General features: G+C 35.7%; 1 protein-coding gene across 2 annotated transcripts in view; it reads left to right on the top strand.

The window, feature by feature from the left end:
* Positions 1–18,306, top strand: part of Syn1 (Syntrophin-like 1) — a 137,296-nt gene that overhangs the window by 115,471 nt on the left and 3,519 nt on the right. For both annotated transcript variants that reach the window (XM_090397440.1, XM_090397441.1), the window contains exon 5: positions 1,372–1,550. In XM_090397440.1, the coding sequence (XP_090253566.1) occupies positions 1,372–1,550 (179 nt within the window). The remainder of the gene's footprint in view (positions 1–1,371; positions 1,551–18,306) is intronic.

Consider the following 18,306-nt stretch of genomic DNA (forward strand, 5'->3'; position numbering starts at 1 on the left):
AATCCATTAACTAATAAAAGATTGCCAGAATGAATTCTGCCATTATTGATCAACTTATGTCGCCATTGGACAAATATCATGGAAGGGATTGGAAAAACTCAAATAATTGTTGTTTATATCTCTTAAGCATTTGATTAGATTTGTAAGTGTAAAAGTCTAAGTAAACTTCTTTCTCATGGGCTGTCTTCTGACTTGCAATTCGGTTTCCAGTGTTTCTTTTTGCCTGGCTGCACATTATATGTGATGGGCTTTTATTCTCAAATTCTGCATTTAATTATGGTTATGACAGGAGCCTTTGAAGCCTTTGGCTCTTCATATATCTAATAATTTATTAGGACACCTCTCGGCAATACTCATAGAAGGGTTGTAAGTTCTGTTTGCTACAAACTTGATATTAACTAGGTCTACCTACTCACTGATGAGACTTCAATAAAGGTTGAAACCGGTCTGGGTAGTGACCTTCTCTCATAATGTAGAACAGTAATACAGCTCCTAGGAGCTAAGTTCACATTATGGGTAAATATCAAGAATAGTGATCGGAGCTTGCTCCACCTTTGACATGAGTTGCCTCAGCTTGCTACCTTAAGGATCAGTTGCTGCAGTATCCAGGTATTTGCTTACGCTTGGGATCGCTGAACTTTATATAGTTTCTACTATATTCGGTAGGAAACTCTGAGTTTCTTATTTGGCTAAGAAACGATATGGGATGTAATATCCCTTAACTTAAACAAGTCATATGTCGCCGAATTGAAGCCTTTGGCTCTTCATATATCTAATAACTTCCATTCTTACTTTTGACAGAACAAAATTATCTAGACAAGATGTGATTTTCCTTCTTGGGATAGCTCTGTATCCAAGAACTTTTATATTTCACTCCAGGAATTACTTTGAACAGTTAATTTTTTACACATCACAAATTTGTGTGCTCATTGAATACTGATTTCATTGTTCAGACAGTCATTTGGAATAGTGTTCTAGAAACTGTTGACTAATACAGAAGAGAGCAGTTGAGTTGTTGAGTAATTTATCTCTTCCCTGTGTACATAATCTATAGATATGATTACTCTTCATTCAGAGTTAGTAATGGTAATTCTCTCACTTTTCTATAAATATTAAGCTATATATGACTGTTCATAACCATTTTGCATTTCAAACTCACTTTGCTGTTACCCTTTGAAGCAGCCTTCCTTGTATTTTCTAGTGAGTACAGTCTTGCAGGTCTTTATATTCGTTTCTTTTGAACTTTCTGTCTATTTACAGTCTTTATGTCCTGAATTACATTAAAAAATATTACTTGATTTACATTTAAATGTCAATTATATGTCACTTTCTTAATCTCCTACTCTTATGTGATAATGTCTTCTTTTACAGCTTGCTTGTATCAAGCTCAAGAATGTATAATAACCTTACATTATGAGAATGGTTTTCTCCTTCAAGATGCACGCCGTCACAATATTCTCTGGCAGTATCCTTATGAAAAATTAAGAATGTCTGCAGATGATGGAATGAGGCTTGTGTGGCTGGATTTTGGAGGAGAAGATGGAGAAAAGGTAATTTTCCATACAGCAATGCAGCTTGCTTTGCTGTGTATTTTATATGTATATATAAATGAAAATATTTTTGTAAAATTAACAATTAATTATAAAAGTTCTCTGAAACAGTAACTGAATTTGTTGCATTGGGTGGTATATCTGAAATTTCTTCTGCGGCGACAAAATTTTTTTCATATGCTCCTCTCAAAAAAGGCTCTCAGATGCGCTTCGCAGTAATGCCATTAATTTAAAAACTAAGTATTTTTTCAGATTTATTGGTTTTATATTATTGCCTTTGCTATATATTTTATAACTTTTAATTTGATTTCTAGTATTCATAGTTTATTTATGCATTGACTAGGGAGGGCTATATGGAATTGGAGGATTAAATTTCAAAATTATATTGTGTTGTTTATTATAATAAAATTATGGAGATGTTACCATGTTAGAATAATAGCGTCATATAAACCAAGATGTTTTGTCCTTCATATCAAGGCCTTCATCTGGAGTATACATGTATGTACAAAGAGACAAACCACATTATAATTCACATAGTATGCTAGAGGTATCACTGATTTGGTCATTGTTTATACGCTACTGACCTGACCTCTGGTAGGGAGAGGGAAAAAACCACATCAGTACTCAAGTCCTGTTATCTGTTCGGTTCAGCTTGATAGAGGTCATTAACTGATAATCAAAACAAAAACGCTATTAGTGGGGGCCAATATGTGAAATAAGAGCTGAAATTATTGCCTAGAGACCTGAAGTGATAGATTGCTGGAGGACATGAAACAGAAGTTATGTGGGTTGAATGTTTTGCTATCCATATTTTTAGATTTTTAGGCCATCATTATTGTTTAGATTAAGATGATTAATCAAAATTAACCAAATGTTAGTATGATGTAAGTTAGATTCCTTTCCAATCAGATGTAGCCAGTTGGAATGTCTTTTCTCCAGTGAATAACTCGGGAGTGACAACACCGCAAGGAACTGCCATGTGATCAACCTGTCCAGCCACACCCAAAATAATGGTGGACTCTTGCTACTTAATAAAGGCCTAAACTTCGCAGTAGCACTTGAAACTGTTAATAAACTAGATGGTATATATCATATTGAAAGGAGCATTATGTTTTTTGCAATTAATATAGCTGGTAAATTTTTTTTTTAGAAATTTGTAACATTTTGAATAATGCAAAGCAGTATCCACATATTGCAATCCCATTGAACTAGTAGCTATCAGATCATTAAGAGCAAATCATGATATTGTTATCATTAAGGTAGACAGGTAATTCTACTGTCATTTTAAACAGTTCAATTTACTTTTCATCAAATGAATCAATTAGTATCTGACAGCAAAAAAAAAAAAAAAAAAAAAAATTTCTTCATGGGTGTCGAATATTGTTAACAAGGTATTACCCCACTACACATGCACCTCAAGAATTTATCATCTTCCTAAAATGCATATTGTGGCACTTGGGCCATTACTTAAAAGTATAGATAGCCTTAATTATCACTTAGCCAAGAAACTAGCATTGACATTCAAGGAGTTGGTAGGTCATTCTCTCTACTATAGAAAAACCATGTAACACTTCACAAAATTTAGAATGTTACATTCGGCAAAGATGAGTTATTAGTTGTTTTGATGTTTCTGCAGTTTCACAATTATCCCAATTAATTACACGATTCTTCTCTTACATCACAAATTTCACTCAATATTACAGCTCTTTTTTTTTGTCCATGTACTATATGCTGGTTACTTCCTGAACAAAGGGACAGCCATTGATGGACTTGCCAGTATACTATTGCCAACTTTTATATGGAAGTTTCTGAGCAATGTGTTCAAGATTCCTCTACTTTAAAATCCACAGTTTGTCTTTGATACATAGACGATATTTTCTTTATCTGGCCACACACCGCCACCATACTTTCAACACTATTCTTCATCTATTACAAGCCAATGCATACTGATCAATGAATATGTGTAAACTCCCACCAATATTCTCTCTAATTTTTGCTGGGCAATGTGTGAATGAGAAACATTTTGTGTACAAGTTTTCAGTCTCATACTCAATGTGTACAGTAGCAAAAGTCACAAACTCTTGAATTTGGCAGCAACATTGTCATTTCAGCACATTTGTCCAGCTCCTCAAATTTAAACAAACGTGCAGTTATTTTTTTGCTTAAACTTCAACAGTGACATTTTAAAGGCAGCATTTCTCGTATTAATGTTGCCACTTTTTTGTCTAGCTGTAACCAGTAAAATTGTGATCACAAAATTAATGTGTTTAAATTCATGTAGCTACAAATATTCATCACTGTTTGCATGGGTTAAAGTGATTGTACTGTCTAGATACTAAATATAAATATGCCTCTATAACTTGCTGACGTCAGCATTAGTTTGTCCACGTGGCACAAGCTAAAAGTAAGTAATTGGTGTATTACGTTGGAATGGGTTAGAGTTAGAGAGGAGAAATTACTAAATAAAATAAGTGATAAGTATGATTTATCATATAATTCATTTTTATAGTACATTCAAAAATGATTGACTTGCAGAAATTCTGCAAGTAAAAATTGTGTTTGCAATTATTGGACATATGCACTCCCTTTCTGACCAGTGTGCATGTGCATAGCTTAGAGGAAACATTAACTACTATGCTTCACAGGAACTTGTCATTAGTACTCTCAAAAAGAGAGCAATAAAAGTTTGCTTTAATGAGGAAGCTCTTCAGCATGAATTACAAATTGTTAGCAGCACTTTTATAAACAGTGGATTTAGCAGAAATACTGTGAATAAATTTCATAGGCCAGCTAAAAATCGAAATAATATAGATTACAGTAAACTGATCGCAATTTTAAAGGGATATCAGGGGGAAAAAATGCTATCCAATTAAAAGCGTAATGTCACCTCTACAAATTGAAATATATCTAACTCCTTCAGGGATTCTGTCCCTCACAGGTCCATCCCTGACATGTACTGAATGAAGTACATCTGTAACTTAACTTATATTGGTGAAGCAGAACATATGATTCCAATCTGGGGGGAGGGGGTGACACAAACAACACATCAAATTTAATAATTTTGATCAATCAGGCTTTTCTGACCTCTACACTGAAGTGATTGCAAAGGAACCTGTTCCTTTGCAATCACTTCATCAGTGCTTCCCAAACTAATGGATGCCAAGGCCCCCTTTGGAAAAATTAAAATATTTCACGGGCCCCCATCGAAAAAAAAAAAAATCGTAATATAGACATATATTATTATAATATTTATTGTATTTATATTCAATATTTTATGTTTGTAATTTTTTTTGTGTTTCTTATCAATACCTTTGAAATGAAACTTATATGAATAAGCATTTATTTACTAATATTTATTAATCGCCGAAATACGCAAGAAGCAAAATTTGTGAACTAACCCCAATGTATAATTTTTTCCATTAAAATATAAAAAAGAACAACAAAAAAAATAATAAAAATTAAAGACTAAGTAATTTTTTTTTATAGATTAAAAAAAATCTACTTAGTCTTAAAACATTTTAAATTTGTTTTCGTTATTTCCGCCCCCCAAACAAAACTTATGGCCCCCAAGGGGGCCGTGGCCCACAATTTGGGAAGCGCTGCCTTACATCATACTAAAACTTGGTATGAACACAAATTTAAGGAAGTTGTGAAATTTCGATCAGCAATCCCAATCTAAATGATGATGATGATGGCCTAAAAATATCAAAAAAACATGACACACATTCAACATGCGTAACTTCTGTTTCAATCTCTAACAGTTCCTTATTTCAGGATTATTCAAGACAATAATTTCAGCTCTTATTTCATATATCGGTCACCATTATTACTTTTGTTTTAATTAGTTAGTGATCTCTAGTCAAATACATAACAGGACTCTAGCTTTGTGTTTTTTTCTTCCACCACACATCAGGCCAACAATGTTAAGAGTTGACCGAATTAGTGATACTTTAGCATACTCTATGTATTGTGATGTATTTTAAGATGCCAATATCAGTTTTCCTTTCTTTTAGGGTTACACTAACACAGTGGTCAGCATTCATAGCGAAGAATTTATGGAGACACCACACGTGTTAGAATAATTACTTATTAAGAAAGTAAAATTTGATGTTTTGACCTCTGTATTGAGATCATTATGAAAATATACATATGTACAGGATACAAGCTACCTGACACTACACAAAAGCATTATGAATCTAAATGTTTGTTATTCCTTTACCCTAGCCTGACCTCTGGTGACAAAAAAAAAAACTACATAATTTCTAAAGTCCTCCCATATTGAGATTTTCTTCTGTTTTGTGTTGTTCTGGAAGCTATGCGAGTTGAAGAAGGGTCCTCCAAATTCTTGGAATAATTAATCCATCATTCTTGTTCAGATTTCGATGATGTTTCAGCATTTCACAGGCTTCTTTGAATTTTCTCTTTCAAACCAGGTTTTGATGCAGTGTAGGGACTTGGTGGCTTTTCAATCAGTTCTATGACATGTTTATAGTGAATGGTCTGACAGGCCTGTTTTACCATAGTTGGAGGTATTTAATGTGAAGTTTGTGTTCGTCTTTTCTAATTGGGATGGGGGGGGGGCATCCTGTTTCCCCTATGTAAAGTAGGTTACAGATACATTGGATTTTGGGTAAGGTATGGAAGAGTTAAGTAAATTTCTTAATTTGCAGAGGGTTTGAAGGTTGTCATAATATTGTATTTAAGTAGTGTGTTCTATTTTTGCTGAAATGCTCCTAATGTATGGTATGGCATTCTTCTAATATTTTTTTTTGCTTTTAATGGCATTTTTATGGAGGATCTTGTGAACTGTTTTTTATTGTAGCCATTTTTTCAAATGTTTGGCTAATAATTTCAACTTCTTGGTTCAGAGCATATTCATTGAAGCAAATAGTTAGGGTTCTATGTTTGATTGGGCTGAAGACCCCTAGTTTTTGTGCTGGATGGTAGTATGAATTTTTATGTATGTATTAGCTATGTGTGTCAGTTTGCGATAGACTGTGAAGGAGAGGCAGCCAGAAGGATGACGTGTGACACAGGTGTCTTGACACGTATCGTATATTCCTATAATTTCTCATCTGTTTATCTTCAGGAGATCTGATTATGACAACCTCTATTTGGCCCATACCCAGTGTATTCTTCTCCAAGTTTTCTCTTCTCAAGTATGCTAGCATAAATCTCACCAGGAATGTTAAGTATGGAAATACTAATGTAATTCTCAGATTATTTCATCCGTTTTTTTATAGATGAGTACTAAGAGAGCCCTATCCCAATCCCTGGAACTCAACTCAGGCAGTGCCACTGTAAAACTTTTATACTTTCATATTTGAGTACAGTGATATCTCGCTAATCCGAACTAATAAAAACTGTGCACATTCGGATTAGCGAATTTTCTTCCAAGAGGCAACAATAACTAGCGTTTAAGACAAAAATAATCAATTTTAATGGTACATGAATTTAATTCTGTAAATAAATGAAGTAACTGATAGAAAAAAAAAAGCTACTGTAATGTAAAACAAAAAAATAATATAGTACAAAAGTTTATTTTAGTAAAAAAATTTAATTTGTATGTACCTGTATTGTTGAGGATTCTGATTTAATAAAATTGCATAGTTTAGTACATAACTTAATTTGCGTAAAAAAATATCACTTTCTTGTACACAACACCAAAAAAAAGTTTTACAAAATAACACAAAAAAAATTTTTTTTTTTCTTTATAAAAAAAAATTACTGATTTTCTTTTGCTTCTTGGAAGCTAAACTTTTTTCGAATGCTTCTCAGAGCTACATTAGTATCATTCTGCTTAGCCCATTCTATACACATATTAAAACTGTCTCTTCATGTTTTACTTCTTTTTTTTTTTTCGAGTTCTTCATCATCGTCTTCTAATTCATTCTGTAGTATCATATTTATAATTTCAGCATCTGATTTGATTTCCAATTCACTTTCGGTTCTACCTGTAACCCATTCCGTAACATCTGTTTGTAAAATTTCAACATCTGAATTTATATTTTTAACCAAATTATGCATGTTTTGAATTTCCTCTTTTTGTGTATACTGTATTTGTGATTCATGCCGACAATACAGTATGTACTGTACAGTATAAAAAAAGCAAACGTGAACACACGATAAATCAAAATGGGCCTCCAGTATAACGGTACAATCGACAGTATGAAAAAATACTGTACTGTAATAATAATAAAATTATTAAATAAAAATAATGGTACATAAAATAATAATACGCAATAAATAAAACTTTTTTTTTTCAACCCACAGTTCGGATTACTGGAGGGTTCAGACTAAAGAAGTTCGGATTAGCAAGATACCACTTTATTTCTGAATGAATGTCATCTATCCTAGCTGCTGTCCCAAATTTCAGGTTTTTTATGACTTTTTCTACTTTAAGCATGAATATGTATTCCTGATTGCAATCCTGTTGAGTTCTTTTCTACCACCTTGTTGACACTGTTGGTTTCAGTGAGCAGTCTTTCAAAGTTATTACTCCAGACATCTAGGATATCTTTATTACTTTTATCATGTTTGATTCCCCTTTCTTTCCTCAGTTTCTAAGGCCCCCTCCCCCCAATCACCTCAAGAATATTTTGCTACCTTTTTTGATACTTGATTTAAAATTTTTCAGGAAATGACAATGTATACTAAACTATTAACTAAAAAACTGTAATCAGTACCTTCCAGTATTTTGGCAATGTTACATTGCCATCATTTGGGATCTAATGCTTTTCCCCATGTGTTTGCCTTGTGGTGTGACTCATGGACATCTGGAAGGAGGATGTAGTAGTCTCGCATTACTTTGGCAAGATGGGCAGTCCTGAGTGCACCAGCCAGGATCAATCAGCTAGTGGGGGTTGCCTACAAGGGTAAACAGTGTTGCAATAAGTATCTTATTCCATGGTCCAGGATCAGGACCCAACGCTTTTAGTGGTGCTGGTACGGCATCCAGGGTAGCTCTGGCATTCCACTCCAGAGCACAGTCATTGCTTGCCAGTCAGTGGGCATCCATGTGTGGCTCTGTGGTGGTGGTTGGGGGAGCTCTGGTGCCAAACAAAACACCTCTAGAGCATGAATTCTTCATCCTCAAATGTTCCAAAACAAGCTTCCAACTGCTGATACCATAAATACATCATTTGGTAATAGAAGTAAGAAACAAAAGATAAGTGATACTAGTACAAATGTACCAGTGTTTGTGATCATCCACAAGCAAAAACAGCCAACAGGGAAATATCACCCTTCTTTATTCCAAAGGGTTTAGGACTGGCAGGATCTCCCAGAACTCCAGATCATATCCTCGTGGAAACATCATGTCAGCAATACTCAGAAAAATTACTCAGGACAACATTAATGGGCAGAATACCAATCACAGTAACACCACAGTAAAATGCTTGATTCTTGTAGAGGAGTGAAATCACAATGGGATCTCCTTGATATTCCTGAGAAGGTTCAGAGCTTATTTATTAGGGGGTAACAGGTGTGAGATGCATCCTGATATGTAGGGATAGTCGCCTAGTTCTGTCCAGGAACATGCTTACTTTTGATACGTGTAATCCTCTAACATATGTAAAAGCAGGATACCTCAACTGTCCTGTTGTTATTATTATTTTGTATGGTGATTCAACGGTTGTGAACCCTTATTATGGGAAGGTACGGCACTACCTCAATCCCCCTATTTTTATCTGGGCCTGGGACCTGGCATAGCTGACAATTCAGACCTATGGCCGGAGGGATTGCCTTAGGTAGTCCTGACTGTATCTGTATGTGTTCATGGGGTCGGTTTGCCTGTTTGCAGGATGAAAAACCCCAGCTAAACTAGGGAGAAAACTCTGCTGTCCATGCCCAAGACCAGCTAACTTGGCTATGGCTGAGGAAGATCCTTAAGCTCCTCTCGTCGCCAACGGGAATCGAACCTAGGACACTCCCTCCGCAGGCATATGGTTGCGAAGCCCAAAGCCACTAGGCTAACAGTGCAGACAACTGTCCTGCAGGACCGGCTCTACCGACAGTGCAAGACGTGCATTTGCATGGGGTGGCAAAGTTGGCATAAACTATACGAAAAATAAGGGAGAAGGGGCAGCAAAATTCCTAGGGGCGGCCCTGCTGTCCTGTTAGATTGTACATCTCTAATCCACTTCTTCCCATAGTCCACAGAGGGCCATATAATAGATATTAGAAAATATTTCTCACAGAAATCTTCCACTTATTCCTTGATTGACACTTTGCTTTTAGCGCTGTAAGTGAAGCACCTGTCCAGTTTTTTATGTTGTCTATACAGTTTATTCTAGGTCTACCTCTCTTTTGAGCATCCGGAATAAGTCCTTCAAGAACTTGCATTGGTAGATCATTTGATATGACAAAGCCACATAAGTTGTTTCCTTTGAATCTTAGTTATGATATCTTATGGACTGCAAAAAAAAAAAGATTTTTTTTTGTCTTACTTCAAAATGCCAGCAACCTCTTTTTATCTTCTTTTAGGAGGGGCCAAGTTTCACTTCCATATAGAAGTACTGAATTAACTAGTGTGTCAATAAGGCATAATCTGTTTCTAACTGTAAGCTCGTTATATGTCAATAGTGGTTTTAGTTTTTGGAATGCTGTTGTTGCTTTTGCAATTTTTGTTCTAACATCTTGTCTTGGTCTTCCATCTTTATTAAAAATATTGCCTAGGTATTTAAATAGCACAACTTCTTCTAAAGGTTACTTATGATTAAGCCATTTATTTTTAACAGTATGAATTAATTTTGTGCTGATTTCCTGAAGATCTGTTTTTTCCCTCCTAGGAGATCAGTATCATTAGCAAATTTTAAATGATTTATTCTTCTTCCTTCTATAATTTCCATTGGAAAGGAAGTGCTATAATTCCCTTTGATCTCAACCATCAAAAGATGAGTACAAGGATTTAATCAGTTGTATTATTTTGCTATGTTGCAGAATTTTAAAGGGCCTCATGCCAGATGGCTTTCTGTAGATCAATAAAATTATGATATATTACTTTGTTCTATATATTTTTATCCAATGATATGGGGCATAAATATATGGTCAGTTGTACTCCTGTTCTTTCTAAATCCAGCCTGGAAGTCTGAAAACTTGAAATCCATTTTTTTTTTTTTTTTGCTCAACATGTGAGAATAAGATGTCCCAAAATATTTTGCTTGATGTTAACTGTCTTAAAATTATTGCACTTTTTTTTTTTTTTTTGCTTTTCGTTTTTTTGGAATGGGAATGACTGTGTGTCAGTCTTTTGGCTAGATCTGTGTGGAACACTGAAATCTTTTCAATATTTTTTCATGATCAGTAATATTTGTTTCATCCTCAATTTTCTAGTTCTTACAAACCAAAGGCTTTGTTAAGTTCTTAATTATTTGGTATGCTGTTGTATGCATATTCTTTGAAGATCATCCTCAATTTCTTTGTATTTATTTTTTTGCAAGCTTCAATATGTTCAGATAATTATCCTGTTCATTGTTGTTTTAATGTGCCAAATTGGTTGTATCTTCTGCACTGATCACAAAGCTGTAATACTTCTTGGATAATCCAAAGTTTAATACGTTTTCTTCCTAGGATATTTTTGATTGCTTCAATAACTGTACTTGAAAAACTGTTGATATGAGGAATCAGGATCAAGAGAAGTGGAAAGATGAGAAAGAAATGCAAAAAATTAAAATAAACAAAATATATCATAGAAGGATGCAAAAAGGAAGGCAGCTGCCACCGCTACACCTATTCTGAGATCATCTTACTGAGATAGTGGCAGCTAAGAAAATATCAACAGCATCTCAAACATGCCTGTCTCTTCCACCATACCTGAACTTTGATCGTAAGTTCTTTTCTGTTTAGTGCATTAATCACATGACCTACGGTTTCATTCCAGAAACTATTCCAAAAGTGGTTCCATACAATTTGAATACTTCGGTACCACTGAAAGTAAATTAAACTTGTCAACTGATCCTGACACATCAGTTGATGTACTGAATATCTTACCAGAGGAAGAGATGGACACTGGCTGTCCATACTTCCCAAAATCAACTGAGAAATATAAACCTGATAAGAGGAAGATTTACCAAATTTTTGGAATTAGTCAATTGTTATTGCCATCCCAAATCCAGAAAAGCATCCAACACAAGCAAATAATTATCAACCTATTGTTCTGACTGCCTTTGTAAGATATTAGAGAAAATGGTAATGCCAGAATTCTCTGGTACTTAGAAAGCAGTGATCTTTTCTCCAATACTCAGTATGGTTTTTGTAGACATTCTCACCTTTAGACCATTTGATCTGTTTAGAAACTTGTATAAGAGATGCATTCCTAATGCAAAAACATCCAGCTTCAGTGTTCTTTGACATGAAATAAAAGCTTATGACACAGCCTGGCATGTTAAAAGTTCTCTATAGCCTAGGTCTCAGAGGACACTTTCTGGTATTTATATTGAAAACTTTCTGTCCAGGCATGCTTTCCAAGTCAGGGAAGTACACTATCTTGGTCATATAATCAAGAAAAGAGTGTTCCCAAATGCTCTGTCTTAAGTGTGATACTTTTTGCGATCAAAGTTAACTTAATTGCTGAACATCTTTTTCCACTGTAGGCAGTGCTCTATATGTTGACTTCTTAATTTACTGTCACAAGCAGTTAATAGTGTCTCTCTACGGGCTCTTTGAAATGGGTTCAGGTTTTCAGCAGAAAAAAGTGTCCACGTATTCTTCTGTTGAAAATGCATTCTTCCCTCCAGTCCTGAATTAAGAATGGGACAAACTATTATTTCAGTAGTAACAGTTGGGACTCATCTTTGATAGGAAACTTACGTTCCTTGCACACATTTGTTAACTAAGAGAAAATTGCAAGAGAGCATTGAATTTCCTTTGTACTCTATCCTCTTCTTGATTGAGGTGTGTATCAATCTCCATTACTTCTTTTTCATCATGCACTTATACATTCAAAGCTGGATTATGAGTCTCAAGTCTATTTCTGCAATGCAGAATAACCTGCGATGGTTGGATCCAATCCATCATTAGGATATAGAGATAGATACCGGTGCCTTTTGCACATTGCCCACTCAAAGTCTTTATGTTGAAGCAAATGAACTGGCTTAGATAGAAACAGTCGTCTCTTAACTCTATGCATTAAATAAAATCTCTTCCATTTAATTTTATTTATCTACGTGGACTAGTCTTTTCTCTGCATTGGAAAGCTCAATATCACAGACATCAGACTACTACAGATCCTTTTGTTGTGCATGTTAGAGATTATGGAAGCTGTCAGCATGAATGTTAACAGCATTGCCTACACCAAACATAACAGCATTAACATGGCAGGTTTGCACTCCATCCTGTAACCTCTCCCTTTGTCAACTACAGAAGTCTCGTACTCCATCTGTTTTGTTTGCCTGCAATTGTTTAATGGATAGAGAGCAGCCCATTTTGATTTCTTGCCTATCTATGCTGATGGTCCAGGATCAGGGATCTCTGTTAGCAATGCTACTTTGTTTCATGACATTACTATCTCCGACAGATCCCACCCGATTGCAGTAATTATGTAGCAGAGCTGCGTGCCATTCAGCTTGCACTTATGCACATAAAAGAAACCCGTTACCAAAAGTATGAATTTATATAGCTTCACTGACTTCGCAATCTTGTTCTCCCTGTCTATAATCCACATCCAGTGCCACAACAGATTTCCCCTGTTGTATAAAATGAAGACCTTTAGTTTTCATGTTTGGTTCTGCTGGATTCCCACCCACATTGGAATAATGAGAAATGAGACTTCAGATGCAGCTCATACTTTTGACAGTACCATATACAGATTACAAGCAGTTTATAAGATCACTGCTAACTGCCCATTGGCAGTCATCAGCAGGAAGCACTAAAAAACAAATTACATGAGACCAAGCCTGAAATTAAGCATCGGTAGTCTAGTCAATGTAGAAACAGAGAGGATTTGATCTTGCTAGGCTCCATGTATGTCAGTTATCTTACGCATTTTTATTTACTGAGGGTTGATGAACCCACCTATGTGTAAAAAAAAATGCAACACATGTTTTATCATTTGTCATATCCTGGTGGAGTGCTAGCTCTTCACAAAAGAGAGGAATGAAATTTTTACCTATCTAGCTAGCTGATAGGTAAAATCATTTAAAATTTGATTATAAATTTTATTTATATTTAGATATTACATCGCCTGAAGTAAATTTTTGTACATACATATTATTTACTAATTTATCTCTGTTTATTAATACCCTGTGTACTGCTGTGACTTTTGCTAAGAAACCATAGATCGATCAACAAAGTCTCTAACATCTGATTATTGTTTTCAAACTCTGTTTTTCTTGAATTGTATATTTAAGTCTGCAGATCTCCAAAAAGCCGTTCAGCTTTGATTCTTTTTCATATTTTTCTTTTGATAAGATTGATTTTTATTCTGATTACTTCCCATTTCAATACCTTGTATATTTTGTCTGGATACACTTGCTATAACTGTAAATTATTTAAAGAGAAAAGTATTTAATATGACACTAATATTCCTGATGATTATCTCTCATTATGTCATCAATGAATACATAGAATGAATGGTGACAGCTACATGTGGTGATGTGATTTCATTCTCGTTTATGTTAAATGCTTTATCTTGTGTCCCGAATCAACATGAAGATATTATCGAGAATAAGTGAGTCTTCTGTGTGAATATGTGCACATCTTTATTTCGGATATGGTGACTAGTCTGTGCTGAAGAGAAATCCAGCATATACATATTATTATCCCTTTTTTATCCAAATTTTTCCAATTAATTTTTATATGTTTGCTATAGGGTTTGATTTATGTTGTATGTTTCAGTAGTTTCAATCACAAGGAATTGTCAATAATTCCTTGTACCAGTTATTTGGGAGATGGAGTTACTGGCAGTCTTATTTTCCCATATGTTGCTTGTTTTATAATCATTCATTTTTCCTTGAAAAGTGAAAATGAAAACATGAGCCAGATCTTGTTACTGTCCACATACAAGTTAAGTTGAAACTTACAGATTTCTTCAGAATAATCTTCCCAAGCATTGCTATCTACAGTTATGCAGTACAAGTTTGAGTAACTTTCTTGTCAGCCACTGAGACTGATTAGAATATGGGAAATAATGCATCACATCTTCTTGCATTCCTTATACTCTCAGAAGATAGTTTTTATATCATGTATAGACCATTCAGAAAACTATCTTTAAAGAGTTTATTTTCCATTCTGAGATTTTCTTTAATGTAAGGAATGATACTCGTGGAAAGGCTTAGACGTTGGTTATGCATTTTTTACTAAGTAATTTAAGGAAATTACAACGTCACTAGGATCTACATTAAAATAAATTTTAATATACTTCAATATTTCGGCAACGTCACGTTGCCATTTTCAAGAAACTTAAGAACAAAACAAGTGCATGCAGGCACAACAAACAGTAAATGAGGAAGAAGTATATTAAAATTTATTTTAATGTATATCCTAGTGGCGTTGTAATTTCCTTAAATTACTTAGTAAAAAATGCATAACCAATGTCTAAGCCTTTCCACGAGAATTACGATAATCCACGGAGATGATATTGCACGAAAAGCACGCCATTACGGTAAGAAGAAGTTAAAGCTATCAAGACAACTGAATCGTCTCGCCTTCTTCCTAAAACGCTGCCTGTATAACCAGGTAATTCCTAACTGTGTGAAATTCAAGCACAGTTTCTCTTCGCAAAAGGCGCTTCGTATTTATAACCGTGCCAGCTAAGCCTTACTCAGAGAACAAATTGCCGCGACGCCATTTCCTGAATGATGCTAACTTAGCTATACAGGCACTTGAATATGACCTTTCAAGCACCTTAAGCCACGAAATTTAGTCTATTTTATACGACATCTCGTGCACTGCAGCGGAGAAAGAATTTAAAAAAGTACGAGATCGACACATCAAAAAATTTGAAAATTTAAAAAAGAACTCGATCTTGAAACCACAACTTCCTACCGAAACGGTAGTCAACATTTCGTCAATTAGTGTAAAACCTGAAGCACTCGACGCCCTCACACATGGCCACAACTTCGCCATTGCACTGAGAAGAATACCTGCTGAATATATTATGATACGAATTGAACGTGGGATATGACACCTTCCAAACCACGTTGCCAACGATATTAGACTGGATGTAGCTTGTGTTCTGACCTAAGCTAATTAAATCTCTACTGGAATTAAAGAAAAACAAGAAAATAATAATCACCAAAGCTGATAAAGGGAAAGCCACAGTATTGCTTAACCAAAAGGATTACACAGGTAAGCTGAAAGCTTTATTGTTAGATCGGGCTACTTACCTCCCTATCGAGTACAATCCCACCAACTCACAAATTAGAAAACTCCACAGGCTCCTTAAGAAGGTCACTTCTTGGCCTGTGGAAATCACTAACAAATTAAAACCATTTAACTCCATATCCCCCCCCCCCCCCATATTTATGGACTCCCAAAAAGACAAGGAAAATGTGCCATTACATCCCATAGTGGATGGCATTGATTCCCCCACATACAAACTAGCTAAACATTTGGCCAAAGCTCTCTCACACTATACTGGCAACACACCTTCACACATAAAAAAATCAGCCCACTTGAAAGCCAGCATAGAAAACCTTACACTCAAACACAGTGACATAATGGTCAGTTTTGATGTCTCCTCCTTATTCACAAATGTCCCACTCAAAGAATCCTTAGAACCAATCCAAGCTAAATTTCCTCCCGATATCACAGCCCATTTTCAATTCACAATCAACTCAGGCTATTTTGTTTGGCAAAGAAAATTCTACAAACAAATAGAGGGGACAGCCATGGGTTCTCCACTCTCCCCACCCTTGGCCAACTTTTATATTGAGACTTTTGAAGAGAAAGCCTTAAACTCTGCCCCACAAAAACCAGCCATTTGGCTTTGCTATATTGATGATGTGTTCGCTATTTGGCCACATGGCTCTGATGCACTCCTCTCCTTCCTAACACATATAAACAACCAACACCCCAGAATCAAATTCACCCTGGAAGAAGAAAAAAACAACTGCCTTCTTTTCTTAGACACACTAGTCACCCGCCAGCCTGATGGAACCTTGGTTTTCTCAGTCTATAGAAAACCCACCCATACAGGCAGATACATTCACCAACAATCCCACCATCCCTCCTCGCAACAATATGGAGTCATTAAGACACTACACAATAGGGCTAAACTTATCTGTTCAAATGACAATGCCCTAACCACAGAACTAAACCACATTCTCAACACTTTCTCAGCCAATGGCTACCCCCTCCCAAAAATATTGAAACCAGTAACCCCCCCCTCACAACAAGGATTACTCTAAATCCATCACCATACCCTATATCCAAGGCACCTCGGAAAAAATCACAAAAATCCTAAAAAAACATGACTTCTTGTTACAGACCATATAAAATATTGGCATCCCTTATCTGCTCTACTAAAGACCAACCTCCCTCCCCCTAGACCTACCTGGTATATACCAGGTCCCTTGTAGCTATAAGCTGTCCTACTTTGGCCAAACAGGCAGGACAGCCAATATCAGAATTTCAGAACACAAGGACTACATCTGGTTTCACCAGTACAGCCACTCTGGTCTTGCTGACCATGCACTGGATACCTGCCATAGAATACAGTGGAAGAAAGTCACGACAGTACACCGTAGTAAATACAAGTATGAAAGGCTTTTCATGGAATCAGCTTCAGCCCTAAGAAACAATCTGAACCTCAACAAATTTGGCTGCATGAGACTGCCTCAAATTTGGGAAACCTACATCAGAAGACCTTCAGCCCAATTCGCCCAAGAATACCAACATTGCCTGCTAGGGGGCACCATCAGGACTTTAGGAGAAATAATAGCTTCCTGCTTCTTCCTCATTTACTGTTTATTGGGCCTGCATGCACATGTCTTGCTCACAAGTTCCTGTTGAAAATGGCAACGTGATGTTGCCGAAATATTGCTAAGCTAAACCTTTTTTTTTTATTATTTTTTTTTTATTCCCGTATACTTAGGAGTAGGCGAGGCCATTTAGCCCTATCTAACTTTTGGAGACCAAGTGTTCATTTTGAACACTCAGTCTCCAAAGAGATTGGCAGTTCAATCTCCACTGGTACCAATCAGAGATAGATGGCCCAAGGCTATCACTAATTAAGCGGTTCACAGTGAAGAGAGACGGCTCATATTTGCCGCCATCTTGTGGTCCCTAACCCTAATACAATATATTTAATGTCTGAAATAATGTGGGTTCTATGGTCGATTTTCTTGAGTTTCCGGGAGGAAAAACCCGCTTGCCCGTGCCAGAGATCGACTAACTCAGGAACCAGTCGAAAAAAGGCTTAGAAAAATTTCCTCTAGTCTTGACTAGACTCGAAACCAACTCTTCCTTCGTGCGGCCAATCGCCGTGGTGTGCAAACGGCACATCCACTGAGCTACACAGGCTTGAACCGAAATATTGAAGTATGTTAAAATTTATTTTAATGTATATTCTAGTGACGTAATTTCCTTAAATTACTTAGTAAAAAAAAGTAAGGAATGATAATTCTGTTTTTTGGACTGAGTGCTGTATCAAATCACAAGTTTTATTAAAACACTTAAGGAATTGAACAACGTAGTTAAGGATATAAATTAAATTAAACTTTAATAAATATTTTCCGATATTTCGGCAACGTCACGTTGCCATCTTCTAAAGGAACTTACAAAAAAAAGTTACATGCATGTAGGCACTACAACACAG

This window comes from Typopeltis vanoorti, chromosome 9, assembly GCF_054136105.1.
Source record: "Typopeltis vanoorti isolate ZY-2024b chromosome 9, IOZ_Tvanoo_1.0, whole genome shotgun sequence".
Lineage (NCBI taxonomy): Eukaryota > Metazoa > Arthropoda > Arachnida > Uropygi > Thelyphonidae > Typopeltis > Typopeltis vanoorti.